General features: G+C 37.8%; 2 protein-coding genes across 3 annotated transcripts; both read left to right on the top strand.

The window, feature by feature from the left end:
- The first annotated feature begins 1,387 nt into the window (after positions 1-1,387).
- Positions 1,388-8,366, top strand: pole2 (polymerase (DNA directed), epsilon 2). The gene is made up of 19 exons (XM_050062856.1): positions 1,388-1,505; positions 2,537-2,637; positions 3,059-3,134; positions 3,243-3,320; positions 3,458-3,551; positions 3,649-3,723; positions 3,822-3,905; positions 4,005-4,061; positions 4,166-4,214; positions 4,328-4,400; positions 6,084-6,256; positions 6,351-6,440; positions 6,551-6,605; positions 6,952-7,011; positions 7,102-7,179; positions 7,342-7,450; positions 7,707-7,883; positions 8,004-8,071; positions 8,185-8,366. The coding sequence occupies exons 1-19, from the start codon at positions 1,435-1,437 to the stop codon at positions 8,201-8,203; spliced, it is 1,587 nt and encodes a 528-aa protein (XP_049918813.1). The 5' UTR covers positions 1,388-1,434; the 3' UTR covers positions 8,204-8,366.
- Positions 8,367-10,994: 2,628 nt separating this feature from the next.
- Positions 10,995-17,242, top strand: klhdc2 (kelch domain containing 2). 2 transcript variants are annotated; one of them, XM_050062857.1, is made up of 14 exons: positions 10,995-11,102; positions 11,770-12,069; positions 12,151-12,230; positions 12,337-12,454; positions 12,574-12,686; positions 14,099-14,183; positions 14,391-14,474; positions 14,734-14,814; positions 14,923-14,981; positions 15,184-15,293; positions 15,381-15,453; positions 15,667-15,754; positions 15,845-15,897; positions 15,981-17,242. In XM_050062857.1, exons 2-14 carry the CDS (start codon positions 11,788-11,790, stop codon positions 16,102-16,104), a joined length of 1,350 nt encoding a protein of 449 aa, XP_049918814.1. In that variant the 5' UTR covers positions 10,995-11,102; positions 11,770-11,787; the 3' UTR covers positions 16,105-17,242. The 2 variants fall into 2 exon arrangements, with proteins under 2 accessions (XP_049918814.1, XP_049918815.1); XM_050062858.1 differs by having other exon boundaries at positions 11,006-11,096.
- Positions 17,243-18,508: the final 1,266 nt, after the last annotated feature.

Below are 18,508 nucleotides of genomic sequence, written 5' to 3'. Positions count from 1 at the left end.
GCATGTAGTTATCATTCCTAACAAAGTTTGTTACAAAAGCCTGACAATAACCAGATTCAAAAAGAGGTAATGAGTGTAACAGGGAAAACAAGCATCACTGTTCTTTCGTTTGACATGAAGCAGCTATATTTTGAATGTAAACATATTCAGTATTCCTACCATACACCTGGCTCATAGTCATATAACCAGATTTCATCACTGGAAGGACAGACATCTTCACTAGCAGTATCTGACATCTCTGTTTATATGAAATGAGTATGTGCTATTATAAATTATATATTATCTATTAATTTTCATCATGGGCAGGTCACTCTGAATTCCTGCATCCTGTAAATCATGTAAAGCTTTTTTTTTTTAAATTATATATTACATAGGCCTACAGCAGTTTTTTCTTCTTTTTTTTCCCACCACAACTAGGTTATCTGTACAGAGCTGCACCTCTCAAATGTGGAACACATGCCTGGCTGCTGTAGATATAAAGGCAGGGTGGGTCTCTGTAGCCTGGTAAGACCAAGCTGATGACGCGAGCTCAACATTCTGTTTGTAAAACATATTGTTGAGAAGAAATAAAACAAATAAAAATAAAAAATACAAACTAATTAATAAATTAATTTTAAAAATTCAATCATATAATTCTACCAGCCTATTTCTAGTCCAGCTACAAATGCAGTGTGTTCATGTCAGTAGAATAGAGGACAACTAAACAACTAATAAAATATGATAGATAGATAGATAGATGGATAGATGGATAGATGGATGGATGGATGGATGGATGGATGAAATCTTTGTGTATCATAAAATAAATAATAATAATAATAACGTGACATAATAAAGTATGCAGCACGCAACTTTTTTTTATCATCCTACCTGTGTTAAAACCATAACAAAATCAGAAAAAAAATCTACTTCCGGTCCTCTTGTCAAAAATAAAATCCCCTTACATGACCAATGTCATGCATGCTGAATGTTACCATTGCTATTATAATACAATACGATAAGTAGGAGCAGCAATAGTAGTTGTAACAGTAATAATAATAATAATAATAATAATAATAATAATAACAATAATAATAATAATAATGATAATGATAATGATAATAACAATAATAATGGTGACGTAAATGTTAAATAACATTCCTTCCAAATTATAGAAAGAAGGAGTATATTTAATATTTTATAGATTTTTTTTAACTTTATTGAAAGCGTCACAGAACCAATGACGCGGGGGAATTTAATAAGATAAAAAGTCATGTAGGAGGAGGTTTGTAACGTTGAATGTTCAAGTAATTTAAACAAAAAAATGTTATGGCTTTAAAAAAAAAATTGGTCTGTGCTGCTGTATTTCCTTTGCTTGTAGTTTTCTTCAGCGGAAGTGATGAAATACATGCGGAAGTTGCCATTTAGCGCCAAATCTTGAGTGGGACTGTAACAACCATGGAAGTCGCTCGGAAAATAAAGACAAAAGTATCCGCTGGCTTCAAGATGCGGGGACTTATACTACGACCGTATGTATTTTAATAATGTTTTAACTTTGTTAAATGTTTTTAAGCTAACTTTGACACGTCACTCTTGAAGAAACAGAGCTAACACAACACGTAACTATCTGTCAGCTCGGAGGCAGCGAGAGTCTGGTGGACGCGGCGCATATTTTCTAATTAATTTTATGCTGGTGGCAACTGGTAACGAGCAGTAATAACGCGATGCAGGCTGTGGGTATGTAACGTTATATGTGTAGATTTTCATGTTTTCCTAATTGTTTGTAACGTTACTCCACTGAAGCTAGGTGATATCCGGTAACGTTGGTATCTTTACTCGCTTAACGTTACACTGACCATTTAACTGCTCTCTACTGCTTTTGTTCTCACACCACTTTACTTGAAGTCAAACTGAAATCACCTGTCACCTCAACTCCTTTCAGTGCTCACCCTTAAGGTGACACTTAATCCTTGAATGCCCCAGCTTAAATGTAAATTGTTGTATACTGCAGACGGGTTGGATGACAATACCAACATCCATAGGGCACAAGGGATCACTGAGAGGCTAGATGAGTATGAAAATGATGAGAACCAACCCAGGTGAACAGCTATGGGATATCTGGTAGTGTGCTCTCCACCATCATCATCAAAATACCAAATGAGGGAATATCTTTTGCAAGAATAATGTTCATCTCTTTAGTTGAGTTTCAGAGACTCATACAAGCAATGTCAAGGAGCATTGAAGCTCTTTTGGTGGCCCAAAACCTGCCACTAATGCTTCTTCTTCCTTAGTTTTGTTACATGACTGTGTCTAACATGCAAACAGTTTACATTTTAAAACATTTCAGCCTGTTCGTATTGTTTCTAAAGTCCCCGTCCTCACCAAAAGGAAAACCTTTCAGAAGTGTAGAAATGCGAAATATTTCCAGTTATATTTTTGTTAAGTTGAAGCGAGCACATGCATTTTCTTAAGGAAGTTAAGCTTTTTCTACTTTTATATCGGCAATCAAAAGGAAGAAATAGTAATAACATATGTTTTCTTGTTGTTACGTGATCTCTAGTGAAGCCAGCAGATACCTGGTGGAGGTCCTGGAGTCTGTTGATGCCTCTGAACTGGATGATATTATTGATAAGGTCCTGGATGCAGTGGAAAAGCAACCATGTGAGTGTCTCTGCAGATTATTGTGTGTTTAGAGCACAGTCTGCTGTATGCAGCACTTGATGTGTTTCTGTATTTTCCTAAAGCATGTTTGCAGGTAGGGATGCACGATAATATGTGTACATCATGGGTATCGGCCAATATGGGCTTTAAATTGAATCAGCCAACATGCTTTTTCTTGTCTCCATCTGCTGGTGGGCCATCATGATAAGAGTATGCATTCATAATATGATGTCTATTCCACTGCAGAAGAGACTTGATGATCACTAAAATTATGTAGGGAAAAAAGTGGATATATCGATATCAGTATCAGTTATCGGCCAAATAAGTTGCTTCCTATCAGCATATTGGATATTGGCTAAAAAAAATACAATATCGTGCATTCCTACTTGCAGGTTGTGACCACAGTTTGTTTTTCCAACAGTGTCCTCTAGTATGATAGAGCTGTCTGTGGTGGAGATTGCTGTTCAGGATTGCACTCAGTCTTGTGATGAAACCATGTAAGCATTTTATTTTAAATTAGCCAATCATAATGCAGCATTTACACAACAAACTACATTTTCCTGGGTTGAATAGCTGTAGCTAAAGGTTGTTTAACTCTCTTCCAGAGATAATGTCTTCAACATCATTGGAGCTTTTGATGTGCCCAGATACATTTACAGTGTGGAGAGGAAGAAGTTTGTACCGTGAGTAAAAAGACAGCTTCTTTCTTATTTGTGTCAGAATAAATCCCAGAATATTGCTGCTGTTGTTTGACCCAGTTTACACTTACACATGCTGCAGTCAAAGTGTTAAAAGTTTTCATTTTGGTTGTTTCATTCAGCATCAATATGACGAGTCATCCGGTGCCCAGTCTGTGTGGTTTGGCCAAAGACAAAGCTGAACTCTTCAGGGAGCGCTACACCATCTTACAACAGGTCAGTTAGCTCTGGTCATTATCCAATTGGCAGACTTGGGAACTGACCCTGTATGTGTAGCTTGCGTGTTTTATTTATACAGACATATTTCTTGTAGCGTATACATCGGCACCAGCTCTTCACCCCGCCTGCAATAGGAGCTGCTGTTGAGGAGGGTCAGAACAAATTTCAGGTAACAAATCTTAAAGCACATTGAAATTAAACACATCTTATTGGCTTGCATTTGACTGACAGATAGTCTTTTTCTTTTATTTATTTATTTTTTTTCAGCTCAAGACAATTGAAGCACTGCTCGGCAGCACAGCTAAACTCGGAGAGGTGATTGTGCTCGGGATGGTCACACAACTGAAAGAAGTGAGTTGGTGATGAAAAGTAACAGAGGCTTTCCTGTCTGCTCTTCTGTACAATTTAAATATTCCATCTGGTTTCTGAAACATTTCTTATTTGTTTAAGGGTAAATTTTACCTGGAGGACCCGAGTGGAACGATACAACTGGACATGTCCAAAGCAATATCCTTACAAATGTTTGCAGGAGCTCTTCAACATAAACTACTTTATATTTTACAGCATTGTGTTGCCTTTAAAGTGGGTGTATTCCTTAACCAGGTTCTCACCAGTTTCATAACGGCCTGTACACAGAGTCCTGCTTTGTGCTGGCAGAGGGTAAGATAACATCTGCTACTACAACTCTAGTAAAGAAAATGTGGAAAAAAAGCTTATAACAAAGTATTATTAAGTGCATTATTAGAGGTTAAGATTTGCCCTCTGTCCTGTAGGTTGGTACGAGGACTCGGTTTTCCACGTCAACGGTTTTGGGTTTCCACCAACAGAGCCGTCAGCAAGCACAAGGTCAGTGGATTGGAAGAAAAGTGCTCAGGACAAACTTTCATTGCAAGCTAAAGTAGTGAGCTTTCAGTGTAGCGATGTGTGAAACCTTACATTGGACACTAAAGGCCTTTGCACACTGAGTCTTTTTTTTCGCATGCGTTTTTTAATCTGTCATCTGAAAAAAATCGTTACGCACAGAAACCTTGCACACTGAATTAACAAAAATTTGCAATATGAAAAGACTCATCTCCACTGGAGTTACCTATCTCGCTGTCATCACTCCCTCCCTGTCTTTCATTTGGCACCGCAGCAGCATGAAGTGGCGGAGCTGTCCTCCACATTCTGTGTGCAGTCCACATCGTCCTCCTCTTCATCATCATCGTCATCCACCTGAATATTACTATCTGAGCTGTTGAACGTGAGCTGTCTGTTATGAAATGATTCTCTGCCCCCCGTTTCTCTGTTTTGTTGCAGCTTTGTCCTACTGTCGCATTTTCTCACTGATTCTTGGTCACTGGTCAAACAGCTCTCTAAAGGCTTCTGACAGATGCTGAAACACAGAAAATCGAACCCGTTGCAATTTTTTATATGGAAGCCGAAAGTTTTGGAATCTGTGCAAACATGATTGACACAACATGAGGTCGTATCCTTTTTAGACGTACAACAATTTAGGACGAAAAAAAAGGCATCAGTGTGCAAAGGTCTTACGTCTGTGGCTTTTCAGATGGTAAAATTACACAAGAAATGAAGTAAAATCTAGTGTCACGTCTGTTAAGTTGTTTTATCTTGCTGGTATGCAGTGAAAATGTCACGTAATGTGAAGGCAACTATCATATGTTCTTCTCTCAACTGCAAAGTATTCAGACTGTATCCGATTACAATATCTGTTGATTTAAAAATATGTATTTCAGGTTCAAGTTCAGCATTGATTTACCTTTTACAGGATACTTAAAGACTAACCTTGGTATTTCTAAACCCGAACCCTATTTTCCCAGGTCTAAGTTACCGACGGGAACAACAGTTTATGATCTTGGTCCACTACTGAGCGTGACAGCTGCAAAACAGATTGCAATGTTATCACTTGGGGTATATGCACACCGTCATTTGAAGTCCACTAAAAGTGCACCGTTCATCTGCGCACACTGCGATGCCACACAGCTGGTTCAATATCAGCAAAGTTTCCCTTTATATTCATTGTCTTGTGTGGCGATCAGCAGTGATGTGGTGGTTCACTTTTACACTGTGATCTGTAGCCTATAGTTCGGCTTTAGCTTCTAACTATCTTTGTCTTTTTAACCTGTTGTTGCTGCTGAGTCAGTTTGACATCCTGGATATATCCTTCAAACACAGACTGTAGACCCCTCTGTCTGCTTCTCTCTGGAATCACTGTTTCATTTTTCCAAAAATATGATAATATTTCTTCAGGGAGTGCAGTTAGTTACAGTGTGGGCTCCATGCTTACTCTGACAGCTTTACATTGCATTGTTTTTCATTGCGTGCTGCAGCAGTCTTGCTCAATAGTGGACCAATTAAAAAAATTACTGTTCCAATTAGTCACTCAGACACAAAAACATGGAAAATAGGGTCCAGGTTGAAAAATACCAAAGTTACCCTTTAACTTTTTAAGAGATGTATTAATTTATAAAGGACACACCTTCATGTGAAAGAGCAGTGACTCACTGACAATGTTTGCTGTATTTCCAGGGCGTACTACGGCAATCTGAACTTCTTTGGCGGCCCATCCACCACTTCAGTGAAGGCCTCAGCCAAGCTGAAGCAGCTGGAGGAGGAGAATGAGGACGCCATGTTTGTGATTGTTTCTGATGTGTGGCTGGACAGTGTTGAAGTGATGGAAAAGCTCAACGTCATGTTCTCAGGTCTGTTATTGCATCAGTCTTAGACTAAAAATACCTGGAATATACCTTTTTATGAGGCAACAATCACATTTAGCTTCTTTTTTTTCCGCTACAGGCTATGCTTCAATGCCTCCCACCTGTTTCATTTTTTGTGGTAACTTCTCCTCTGCCCCGTATGGAAAAGCACAGCTCAAATCACTCAAAGGTGAGATGTTTGGGAGACGCTCGTAACATACTGCAGATTTTTAGATCTCTGTGTGTGATAAAGGGCCGAACGGACACATCTCAGAATCTAATTTATTTTTCTCTTTTTAGAGTCGTTGAAGGCTCTTGCTGACGCTATATGTTCATACCCCAGCATTCACAGCAGGTATGATCTGAGAGAACTGTTACTCTAGTCTGCTCTGCTTATTCTTTAAGTTTCCAGAAACAAGGTTTTTGACCTCTAGTAGTGCTGTGGAGCTGTTTTTCTACGAGTTGGTTGCTGCTTTGTTTATATCTAGTACTCATGCATGAGGATGTACGTGCTGGTGACACAATACACTCCAACAAGTGGTTTCACAGCTACTCAATGCACCAACAAAGGAAAAGAAAAAGACTTCAAACTTGTAAAAATGAATGCAAACAATTCTTTATTTAAAATACATGTATAAGGAAGGAATTGCATTCGGCATGTTTGTTGGAACTTAATTTTATTTTACCTTTTTATCCTACAGTTGTCGCTTTGTGTTTGTTCCCGGCCCTGAAGACCCCGGTCCAGGCACCATCCTGCCACGGTAAACATCCAGAGACGTCTGCTTTTTAACATCATTACAGCAATGTAATTCAGTGGTTTGGATAAATGTGGATAAATCTGTTTCCCTCAGGCCTCCCTTGGCAGATCACATCACAGAGGAGTTCAGACAGAGAGTGCCGTTTTCTGTGTTCACTACAAACCCATGCAGGTAAAACAGGAGGCTTTTATTCAATGTCAAAATATCTGTAATGTAGTGTGATGGTTGATTTGATTTGTAAGCCTTTGAGAAATTGGTAACGGGACTTTTGACGTTTTGACAGTATCTCTGTTCTTAGAAACGTAAAGTGACCTGCTGTGTTTTTTCTGTCAGGATCCAGTACTGCAGCCAGGAGATCGTCATCATCAGGGAAGACCTGGTCAACAAGATGTGCAGGAACTGTGTCCGGTTGCCCAATAACAATCTTGACATTCCAAACCATGTGAGTTTCAGCTTCACTGAACAAGCCTTTACACTGCGTGAGCTTTTCCTCATTTAACAGACATACGTATATTAGTTGTTGTCTAAGGTTTATTTGCCTTTGTATGTATAATTTCAAGTTTTTGTCAATGATCTATTGCTCCATAGATGTTGAAAAACCACTCGGCCTAGTCGAATTTTTGATAAAACCTGAAATGTGAAATGTTATTTTATTTTTGTAAACATATCTCTCGTCATTTTCCTCCTCGTCTCCCCAGTTTGTTAAGACCATCCTGTCCCAGGGCCACTTGACTCCACTGCCCCTGTATGTGAGTCCTGTATTCTGGGCGTACGACTACTCCATGCGTGTCTACCCGGTCCCTGATGTCATCATCTTCGCAGACAAATATGACCCATTCAGCATCAAAAACACAGACTGCCTCTGCGTCAACCCGGTAAGAAATAGAGAAACCTACACGAGGGCAGAAAATGACAAAGACAATATGACAGAAAATGACAAAGACAATATTTTTGAAAGTTATATCATAGTATTATCTCAATATGATTTTTTACAGGGCTCATTCCCAAGAAGTGGCTTCACATTTAAGGTGTACTACCCATCCAACAGAGCCGTCGAGGACAGGTAGGATGTGTTCTTGAGGTTTCACTTTGCTCACCATTATCCATTACAAATAACTGTAGGTTAAACCATTGCTAATGCTCAAACTAACCAGTTGTGCTCTGGTGTTTTCACAGCAAACTTCAAGGACTCTAAAGAAAAAAAATGGATTCACAGGTGGATCCATTTCACTTGTTTTGTACATTGCTCCTGTATGATACTGTGTGTTTAAAATGGATGTTATCAAATCCTTATAGTTTTATTTTGTATGTGTCTGTGTGTATGTTCTGTGGTGAATAATAAAGGTTTTATTCTTTGAAATAAACATCCTGGCATCTTTGTTTGCACAATGACTAGCAATACTTTGAGCAATCAAGCATGTCTTTAAAGTAGACAGACGTTTTTGAATTAATTTGCTAAATCCGAATTTTTATTCTTCATATTTGCAAGTAACTATTGAAGTATATAAACTGTTGAAAAAAGGGGTTAGTAAAATAAAGAATTTTACTTTAAAAATCAATTGCCAACATGGTCTGAAGTTAGATTTTTGGGGGGACTTTACCAGGGAGAAAGTAAGAATACATATGTAACACTCGGTTATGTAAAGCTTATGGTCCACTCTCCTATTTCAACAAGATATTGTCTCTTTTTTTCCATATGTTGTGGCATACTGGAATGAGTTTGTAAATTATATATATTGGGAGAAGGTTTGGACGTTCCTCATAAATACCTAATTGTAAATAATGTTAAGGAGATGTCCTTCAAAATTATTCATATGCATGCAGAAATACAAAAAAGACATTTAAAAAACTGGTCTTTCTGTAATGAACATTTAAAACTGTTTTACACTTTTTGTGGCATTTTTCTCACACGAGAAACTTGAAAGACTTTTACAGATTTATCATGGACTATATCTCTAAAGACTTTACATTATTATCGGAAAATGGTCTTTGATTTCCTCAAGTACCCAAAAAATGAAGACAAAACTTTATTTATGATTAACTTGGTAAAGATTCTGGCAAAGTATTTTATCCATAAATATAAGTTTAGCAATGATAAACCTCACATTGGTGTTTCTCTGACAGATGTTGAACACTACATGACATTGCTTTTTGATTCGATCAACAAAAAGGCTATAAAGATACTTGACATCTGTATATCTTATAATATTTTTTTGTGGTATCGGCTCTTTGTTATTGTTGTGCTTGTATACTCTTAACTGCGTACTGAGTCCTTTTTACATTGTGAATGAATGAACGACTTTATTTCAAACCAAAAATAAAAAACAAACAAGACAAACATAACAAAAGGAGTAGGTAGAAGTAAAACCTATGTTTCTACCACTTTCTTACATTTCTTCTTGTAACTCATACAGTATTTCAACAACTTCCCAAATGCATTGACAACTAATATGCAACTATCCCTCGGCTATTGACAACCTAATTAAATAAATAAGTAATAAACCCAGTTTATTTACAGTCCAAGTACCACCCACCATTATAAAATAAATATGCACTCCCCTAACACAACCTTTCCTTGTCTATATATCTGCCAAAATTTTTTTTTTTTGTGTGTGTTGTTTAAATAAAGAATTGATTGATTTTTTTGATTTGATTTATTTATTTGAACATGTAAGAATAAAAAAAAATAAAAATAAGCAATTGATTAAGACAATTAGAGAAGAAAACAATATATTCACATCTCATTTACATGTTCAAAAGGAGTAGGAAGAAGTATACACTTATCTGGTCCTACCCCTTGTTCACTCAATACTCATATCAATAATAATAATAATAATAATACTGTAATAACAACAACAATAGTGATGATAATAGTAACAATAATAACAACAACAACAAGCAACAAACAACAACAATAACGACTACAATAATGACAATGACATACAATAACGACAACAACATATAGATACACTCACTTACATATAACATATCAGTTATGACTGTTGTAATCCCTCCTCCTTGTATTTAGTGAAAACCATGTGTTTATACCTGTTTTTAAAGTGATTCATGTTTGGACGTTGTTGTAACTCCACATTCAGACTGTTCCATAGTCTCACCCCAGCAGTTGATAAAGACAGTCTTTTCTTTGATGTGCGAATTTTTGGAGTTTTGAAGTTTAATCCCCCCCTTAAATTATACCCACCCCCTCTTTCCTGAAATATTTCCTATGTTATGTGGTAGAAGATTATTTCTTGCTTTATACATGAATACTGCTGTTTGATGTTGCACCATGTCATAAAGGTTAACTATTTTAGATTTTTTGAATAATGAATTGGTGTGTTCCCGAAATCCGACATTGTGAATTATTCTAATAGCTCGTTTTTGTAGACTGAGTAGTGGCTGTAAAGAACTTATGTATGAGTTTCCCCAAACCTCTGTGCAATAATGCAAATACGGCAATAATAGTGAGCAGTACAGAATGTGGAGTGACCTGTGGTTCAGAAAGTGCTTTGCCTTGCCTAGGACTGAGTTTAGTGTGGATATGTTTGATGTGAGGTTTCCAGCAAATTTTATCATCTATAATCATCCCAAGGAGTTTGATTTCGTGTACCCTTTCTATACTAACACCCTCTACATGCACCCCTGCTTGATTGTTGATTCTTCTGTTTCCAAATACCATTATTTTTGTTTTACTCAAGTTTAGTGAAAGCTTGTTTATGTCGAACCATATTTTTTTATTTTGCCTAGTTCTGATGTGTTTAAGTCCAAAAGTTGCTGCAAATTCTCACCACACCCCAGTATATTTGTGTTATCAGCAAACAATATAAATTTCAATAGCTGTGATGTCCTGCATATGTCATATTTTAAAAACTAATTAATGATCTACTTTATTTTATGTCGACCTTACTTATTAATTTAATTTAATTTAATTTAATTACTTTGTTTTGTTTATTTCCGACCTTATCAAGATGGCGGATCGTAGATGTCGACAACTTCCGGTCGTGCCCCCAGAATGCTTGTGATGACCTCAAATACATGGCGTACTGCTTTTGGATTTTGCAGGATAAACTAACCTCTGATATCACAAGGTAAAGGTAGGTGTCAATTATTTCACCACAGCAGCAGTGACATGTAGGTTAGCTTTGATAGCCCGTACATTTATTTAGCATTTTCTTACACCGAGTCGTTAAATGTTTTGTGTTTTCGAGTTTACAAAGGTCCTGTAGCTAACTGACGAACGTTAACTGACGAACAGCTGTTAACCTGCTCGGCCCGTTGGTGACCAGCCAAGTGACCAGTTTACGACCTTAAATAAATTATTGGTTAATTTGGACCTTCAGTTAGTTTCCTCTCTGAGACAAAAGCTAAGCTAACAGCTAACGTTGGTGTAACCTAAATAGTTAAGCTAGCAAAGTAGGTCAGCAGTAATCGTGCTGCCAGCGAACGTCGTTGCCCTAAATCAGATATGTTCTCGCTAACAAAGTGAGTAAAGGTGGATTAAAAGAGTTGAAGGTGTGCATCTAACTTTAATAGAGACTGTTAAACTTACAGGAAAAAAATAGGCCGATGTTGTGTCTTCTCTATTATCACTGTTAGCTGGAAAATCAGTATGTGACATCCATTGCTTTATATGTGGGTCGTTTTCTGTTTCCCTTTTTTTTTAAATTAGATTATTGAAAAAGAAATGGCTAATCAGTTAATCGAATATTCCTCTCAGCTCTAACCTAGATGATACCTCTTTATTGCTTCCTGTCCTGACAGGAGACAGCAGAGACTGACATGGCAGAGAGAATGGCAGAGATGGAGGAAGACATGGGGGATGTGCCAGCCAGAGAGGATGACAACGACTCTGACAGGGATGAAAATGACAGACTGTTTGCTTGGATGGTGAATGACGACATGGATGAGGACGAGGAAGATGAGGAGGAGGAGGAGGTGGAGGATGAACAGCCCTTGGACACTGAGGCGTCTGAGTCGTTTGAGCTGGATACCCCAGCTGAGCGCAGTGGTCATATAGCAGTGGTGGACAGAAATATTATGTATGTGTGGGGTGGATACAAGGTAAGGACTTTATTAGGTAAACTACATTTCTGCTAGTCTTTATATTCATTTAAAACACATTTGATTCTCCCTCTGTACAAGAATGCTCAAAACCACGGATTCTTCGACTTGTACCTGCCAAGAAATGAGATCTGGACGTACAACATGGAGTCAGGAGTTTGGTAATAGCTCTTACATTTAAGTTGCACATTTATACCATAGGCATCAGCGCTAAATGTACGTTATTTGCACAAAAAAATAGACAAAAAAACCCTTGAATCTTCACAGGGCAAAGCACGTAGCCGGTGGTAACCTGCACACGTCCATGTCAGGCAGCTGTGGGGTGTGTGTTGATGGAGTACTCTACTTATTTGGAGGTCATCACGCCAGGGGGAACACAAACAGGGTACAGTTTGTGTCTTACATGGAGCAAATTTCTTAACATTCTCAAATATATTTTCAAATATAAGACCTTGAAGTAGGTTAGCCTGCTGTTTGCAGTTATATCTGTGCTGTTCTTCGCAGATCTACCGCCTGCCACTGAGAGCTCCCACCCTTGTTTGGGAGGAAATGAGGGACCTTAAAGGACTCCCGCCATCCTGCAAGGACAAGCTAGGGTGCTGGGTTCAGAAGAACAGGTGAGGGATGACTGTCTTTTCTTCCTTGTTTTACAAGTAAAGATTAAAGCAGGGGTGTCAAACTTATTTTAGTTCATGGGCCACAGCTCAATTTCAAGTTGGCTGGACCAGTGAAACCACTGCATAATAATCTTTAAATATAAACTGCTTCAAATTTTCCCTTTTTTTTTTTAAAATGGTGAAGACGTCCATTCTGAAAACATTCGTTCATATACAAAACAAATGATGAACAGCCTGTGATATCCTCAGGAAACATTATGTGCAAATTCAACAGCGTGTCTTAGTTTTAACACATTCAGTCAGTCTAGTACTCACTTTCATTACATGTGACCTTTTTTCATAATTTTCCACTGAAGTAGAAGCTGCCGAAGGAGCAGGTTAAGTCATCCCCTGCCTTACAAACCATTTACAATCTGAAGTTCTGTCAGTGCCTCAGCAGCAGGGTTCCACCCATACTGTTTTAACACAGAAGTCTGATACAGATTCTTTTGCACTGAAGCTGCTGGTTTACAGTATATTGCACAATGTTCAATATCTTTAAAAATGACCATGGAAAGTATTCATTGTTATGTCAGAGAGCTCTATTCTGGTCAGAGTGGAAAAAAGCCTCTAAGGCAGCATTTTACATGAAGTCTCTGCTCACTGTTTAAACTGCTTCATGAGCATCAACATTAGGTGTGTTAAGTCATCTAGAGGGCCGGATTAGACGCTTTGGCGGGCCGTATGTTTGACACCCCTGCAATAAAGGAATACTGCACTCACAAAACTTTCCAGTCGTATGCTCAGAACACATGGGAGAATTTTCCTTGTAGGCTTTCTCCAAAAAAAGCCCTCTCTGATAGAAATCTATTCCATTTAAAACCACAACTTGTTTTCTTAACCTTAACCCAGAGATCACTTTCTGGTTGAAAGCTCTTGAGGAAAATCTCTCCCACTTGTGTACATTCCAAATACATACATTTTTGCTAAAACCATACTATTGAAAACATTTCTGCATATGAGTAGCTGTGCCTGGGCATACATGTGCATTTAAAAGTGCATCCCATTTACCACATTTATCAAACGCATGTACTTGCCCAGGTGTGTTACCTGTCTGTGTGTGAGTATGCTCAAGTTGTGTGAAAGTCTGTAAACAAATGTTTTAAAGTAGTTTTTCTGTTGTTAAACGCGGCCCCCATTTACTCCAATTCATCAAGAATTGTCTTTATTTTTGGATTCTATTTTTTCACTATGGAGACATTTGTGAAGAAAACTTTTTTCCTTCATGTGGCCATCAAGTTTCAGCTGTGAGATCACATTCACCACAGAATGAGAAGTTAATACTACAGTAAATAATAGATGCATAAGAGTAGTCACAGATTATTATCTTAGGACATATTTTAAGTGAGTTTTTTCTGATATTGTTTCCGCAGACTTATATTCTTTGGGGGTTACGGCTATGCTGCGCAAGGACATCATCAAGGGACGTTTGAATATGATGAATCATGTTCACTTGTGGTCAGTGCACCATTTCTTCTGCACATGATAACGACTGACTTCAAGTGCTGTATCTTTTTAATCAGTGTTTATTTCTCAGTTTTATAAGTTTAAAAGTAAATTCTCTTAGCAAGTTATACAAAAAAGGCTGGAGTGTCTATTTCCAGTAAAGAAACAGTTTATTGACATTTGACTTATAAAAATATTCATTTTTGTCTGCTGCTGCAGTGGGACAGCCCTGGACGAGGCTGGAACAATCACATCCATATCCTGGACCTGGAGACGTCTACATGGAGCCAGCCCAACACCAAGGTGAGCACATGCACAGACACTACCAATTTCATGTCACACAACACAACCATACACACCTGCATGCATGCTTGTGTTGAGAACCAACTCAACACCCTGTAGCAAACAAACCTCTTTAAACAGACTTCATTTTTCATCTGTTGTTCCAGTCATTATCCTGCCATAATCCGAGTACTTTTTTCTTTGTTTACTGCAACTCTTTAGAATAAACAACACTGGAAATGTTTGACTCTATCCATTTCCTCTCTGTTGCCTGATGTAGGGGAACACCCCATCACCCAGAGCAGCTCATGCTTGTGCCACAGTTGGTAACAGAGGCTACGTCTTTGGAGGACGATACAGGGTAAAGAAATTTAAAACTAGCAATACAAGATGTGGCTGTCTTAAACTCCTACCTATTCACTATAAAATGAATAATGATTAACGCTAACTCCTTTCTCCATCTCCACAGAACTACAGACTAAATGACCTGTACTACATTGACTTGGACACGTGGGAGTGGCATGAAATGTAAGTGTTCTTTTCCTTTCCGCAGATCCCACCACAGAATTAAAACCATTTTAATATCAGGTCATGTTTTGCAAATCTGAATCCAATGTGCCTCAAAAGTTACACATCTTTCTTCCCCTTATTCCACTGTAACACGCCCACCCTTGAGCATTCTGTTGTTGTGTCTACCTCGCTCTGATGTTCCCCTCTGACCCTGTCATAGGAGCGTTCCCCAGCACGGTCCCGTGGGCCGTTCTTGGCATTCCTTCACTCCTGTGTCACAAGACCACATCTTCTTATTTGGAGGATTCACCACAGAGAGAGAGACGCTGAGTGAGTCTGACACCTGTTGCGGAGCAGCAAGTAATCCCTCGCCACATCAAAATGAAAGCTGGTCTCAAAGAATGATTTGTTTTTCAGGTGATGCTTGGCTGTACTACGTGAGCAAAAATGAATGGAAGCCTTTCAAACACAGTCACACAGAGAGCCCGAGGTAAACCTCTCATCTTAATGTGCGATCACACAAACATTTGTGTTCACATTAAAGGGATAGTTCAGTTTTTTTAAGTGGGGTTTTACAAGGTACTTTGTAAGTAAAGCTATCCCTTTTAAATTTCAGCTTAATGACTCTGATCAAGTCGTAAGGATGTGTCTTTGTGAGCAAACATTCTGTATGTTGACACTTCTTGAACATTGTGTATTTCAGGCTGTGGCACACAGCGTGCTCCGGTCCTGACGGGGAGGTGTTTGTATTTGGAGGGTGTGCCAACAACCTGTTGTCTCAACACAGAGCTGTAAGCAAGTCATATCTTTAAAAAGAATTTTAAATAATGCATTAAAATCTTTTCTACTTAATTGAACTGCCTTTTTAATGTACTTGACAGGCTCACAGCAACGAGTTATTGATTTTCAACGTTCAGCCCAAATCACTAGTCAGGTGAGCGTGAACTTATTTTACACCTGAAGCTCAGATGTTCTTTTATTATTTTGTGCTCATACTTTCCTCTCCTCACTCTCCAGATTCTGTATGGAGGCCGTCCTGCAGCACAGGGAGCGTTTGTCCAGTTACTGGGACTGCTTGCCAAAACACCTTCTGCACAGCCTCAAACTGAGAATGGCACGTGTCAACACACTGGGCTCCTAGACCACGAGGAAGCTGTCGATGTAGTCCAGAGGATTACAGGAGTATATGTATGTATGGATGAGTGTAAATTCTCAAAGCAGGTAGTCCTATTGGAGCATTAGTTTAATGTGTGTGTGGACACATAAAATCTCTAAGCAATAGTGAGCAGCTGTGGAACTGTTGGAAGTGGGTCCTGACCAGCAGTGTTCACAGGCCATCCTCAAAGCTGTTTATTACTTTACTCAATAGGTCGAACTCTTGCGAAGCCAGTACAACCTTTAGCGGAGCCGCAGTGCAGGTGTGCACGGCATTAAGACAGAGCCAAAGTCCTGGACTACTTTAAGGTTAGTTTTTGTTCCGATTTCTTTGCTAAGCATAATTTTTCAGCAGGACTTCTTTAAGTATTCCTTCTCAAAAGCTTAAATGTAATAGCGTGGTTTAAGATTAACGGATTGCTATGTCTGTGCTGGGTAAGAAAACTTGATGGAGACAAGTTATTTTTGTTGGCATTTGGTACCTGCAAATACACAGAAGCTATGACAGTGCTTCTGTGTTTTTACAATTAAAGGGAACTCTTATCTTTGTAAAAACAAGGTGTTAATATTGTGTTAGCCAGTGCAGTCAGCTTAAAATACGATCAGAAAACCCCTAATGATCAGCTTTTCAGGAGGACCACTGAAAGAAACCCTGTTAGAAATTGCATTGTGTTACTGAGGCAAGACAAAATATAGATTGGAAAGAGGGCATGACTTCTTTCCCCCAAGATTATAGTCCATCCTGTAGGTATACCCAAGAGTTAAGGGAAGAGTTGTGGTCCTTTAAAACTAACACCAGTGGCTTGTTGAAATTGTGGTTTTCACTGGTCTTACTCAGAAATTCAATCAACTTAAAATGTGAGTCTAATGTCTTAACACTAAATAAATGGTGCGAGGCTGAAACAGCTTTAACAGGGCATATTTCTTTTTAGGGTGTCTATTGTTTTAATGATTGCCATAACTAATGTTTGGCAGGATCTATAATACAGATGTTTGCTACATCTTGAATAGTTTAAATTCTCACAGACCTAAAACTAGTGCTTTATAACGCAGACTATCTCCTCTGAAGCCACAGAATTGTTAATTTATATATATATATATATATATATATATTTGTGAGAAAATGTGTGAGAAAATGTGTGGGTTCTTTATTCTGCAAGAGGCTTATAAAGTCTTCTAAATCGTCATGAGTGGCTCCTGTAGCATTTAATTTTTTATTTAATCAATAACTTAAATTGTGAGTGTATTGGATGTTGAGCCACATTGCACTGAGATGCCTAATGTCAGTAGGGCTTTGTTTGTATTTGCCTGGTTTGCACAATGTTCTCTTGGTGTTTTTTATTGTAGAATACAATGCATACTGTTAATTCGTACTCAAAGAATAAACACATTCTGTTCAGCTTTGTTAATTTACATGTTTTCATTTCAAACAAATTGTTGGTCAACAAATACAATCAATATTTAAAATAAAATTATTGATATCCAAACAGGGGAACTGTACTGTGGTGATCAGACCTTAGCCTGTAACGGTCTTGCTTGTAATATAGATGAAGTTGGCAGAGTCCCACAGGTCTGTGTTTACCCGTCTCTTATTTCTTCTTGGCAGCGAGCAGATTTGGAGCAGACACTTTAACTTTGCCAGGCATGTTTCTGGATAGATCAGCGTCCTGCAACACACAATGGCATTAGAGGGGACACAACTCTAATTGTAACATCAAGAAAACAAACTACCCAGTGATTAGGGCTGCAAGCAATGAGGACTGTTTACAAACAAATCAATTGTTTAGTCTGTAAATTGTCAGAAAACATTGAAAAATGGCCAATATAAAAAAAAGTATATATCATAAAGAAGTCATATAATAGCATGCCATTAATAAATATCAGTCATAGTACACTGTCATTAATAAATATCAGTCATAGTACACTGTCAAAATTTAAGTACAGTATGCTATTTAAAAAAAATAAATACGGTAAGTCATAATAAAAAGTCATTGTGTTGTATGCCATAAAAATGTCATGAATCAATTTATTTTTCACATTAATTCTTAAGGTTAAATTCCAGTGAAACAGTGCCATAGTATTGTATGTCATAAAAAAGTCAAAGAGTAGCATGTGATAAAACATAAAAAGTTACATTATAGTTTATCACAAAACAACACAGTATAGTATGTCAAAAAATGTCTAAATGTCATTAAAACAAAAAAGTCAATGTAGTATGTCATGAAAATCATGGTGTACTATGTAAATGCCATTGTGTAATATTTCATTAAAAATGTTGCAGTTTAGTATGTGATTTTAAAAAACTTGAAGGATATCTTTAAAAAAAAATTGATATCCTATGTATTAAAAAAAAAAGTTAAAGAATATGCTATTTAAACCCGTCCCAAATA

Source organism: Epinephelus moara, chromosome 14 (genome assembly GCF_006386435.1).
Source record: "Epinephelus moara isolate mb chromosome 14, YSFRI_EMoa_1.0, whole genome shotgun sequence".
Lineage (NCBI taxonomy): Eukaryota > Metazoa > Chordata > Actinopteri > Perciformes > Serranidae > Epinephelus > Epinephelus moara.
The sequence above is the reverse complement of the archived record's forward strand: the minus strand, read 5'-3'. Positions and strand labels throughout refer to the sequence as shown.

What these genes read in the sequence shown, in the direction of transcription:
- pole2 (XM_050062856.1), top strand. Translation starts at nt 1,435, where the DNA reads ATGGAAGTCGCTCGGAAAATAAAGACAAAAGTATCCGCTGGCTTCAAG. An exon ending in AGGGTCAGAACAAATTTCAG is followed by an intron (nt 3,724 to 3,821) that starts GTAACAAATCTT and finishes ATTTTTTTTCAG; the next exon opens with CTCAAGACAATTGAAGCACT. An exon ending in GAGCCGTCAGCAAGCACAAG is followed by an intron (nt 4,401 to 6,083) that starts GTCAGTGGATTG and finishes CTGTATTTCCAG; the next exon opens with GGCGTACTACGGCAATCTGA.
- klhdc2 (XM_050062857.1), top strand. Translation starts at nt 11,788, where the DNA reads ATGGCAGAGAGAATGGCAGAGATGGAGGAAGACATGGGGGATGTGCCA. An exon ending in AACATGGAGTCAGGAGTTTG is followed by an intron (nt 12,231 to 12,336) that starts GTAATAGCTCTT and finishes GAATCTTCACAG; the next exon opens with GGCAAAGCACGTAGCCGGTG. An exon ending in ACGTGGGAGTGGCATGAAAT is followed by an intron (nt 14,982 to 15,183) that starts GTAAGTGTTCTT and finishes ACCCTGTCATAG; the next exon opens with GAGCGTTCCCCAGCACGGTC.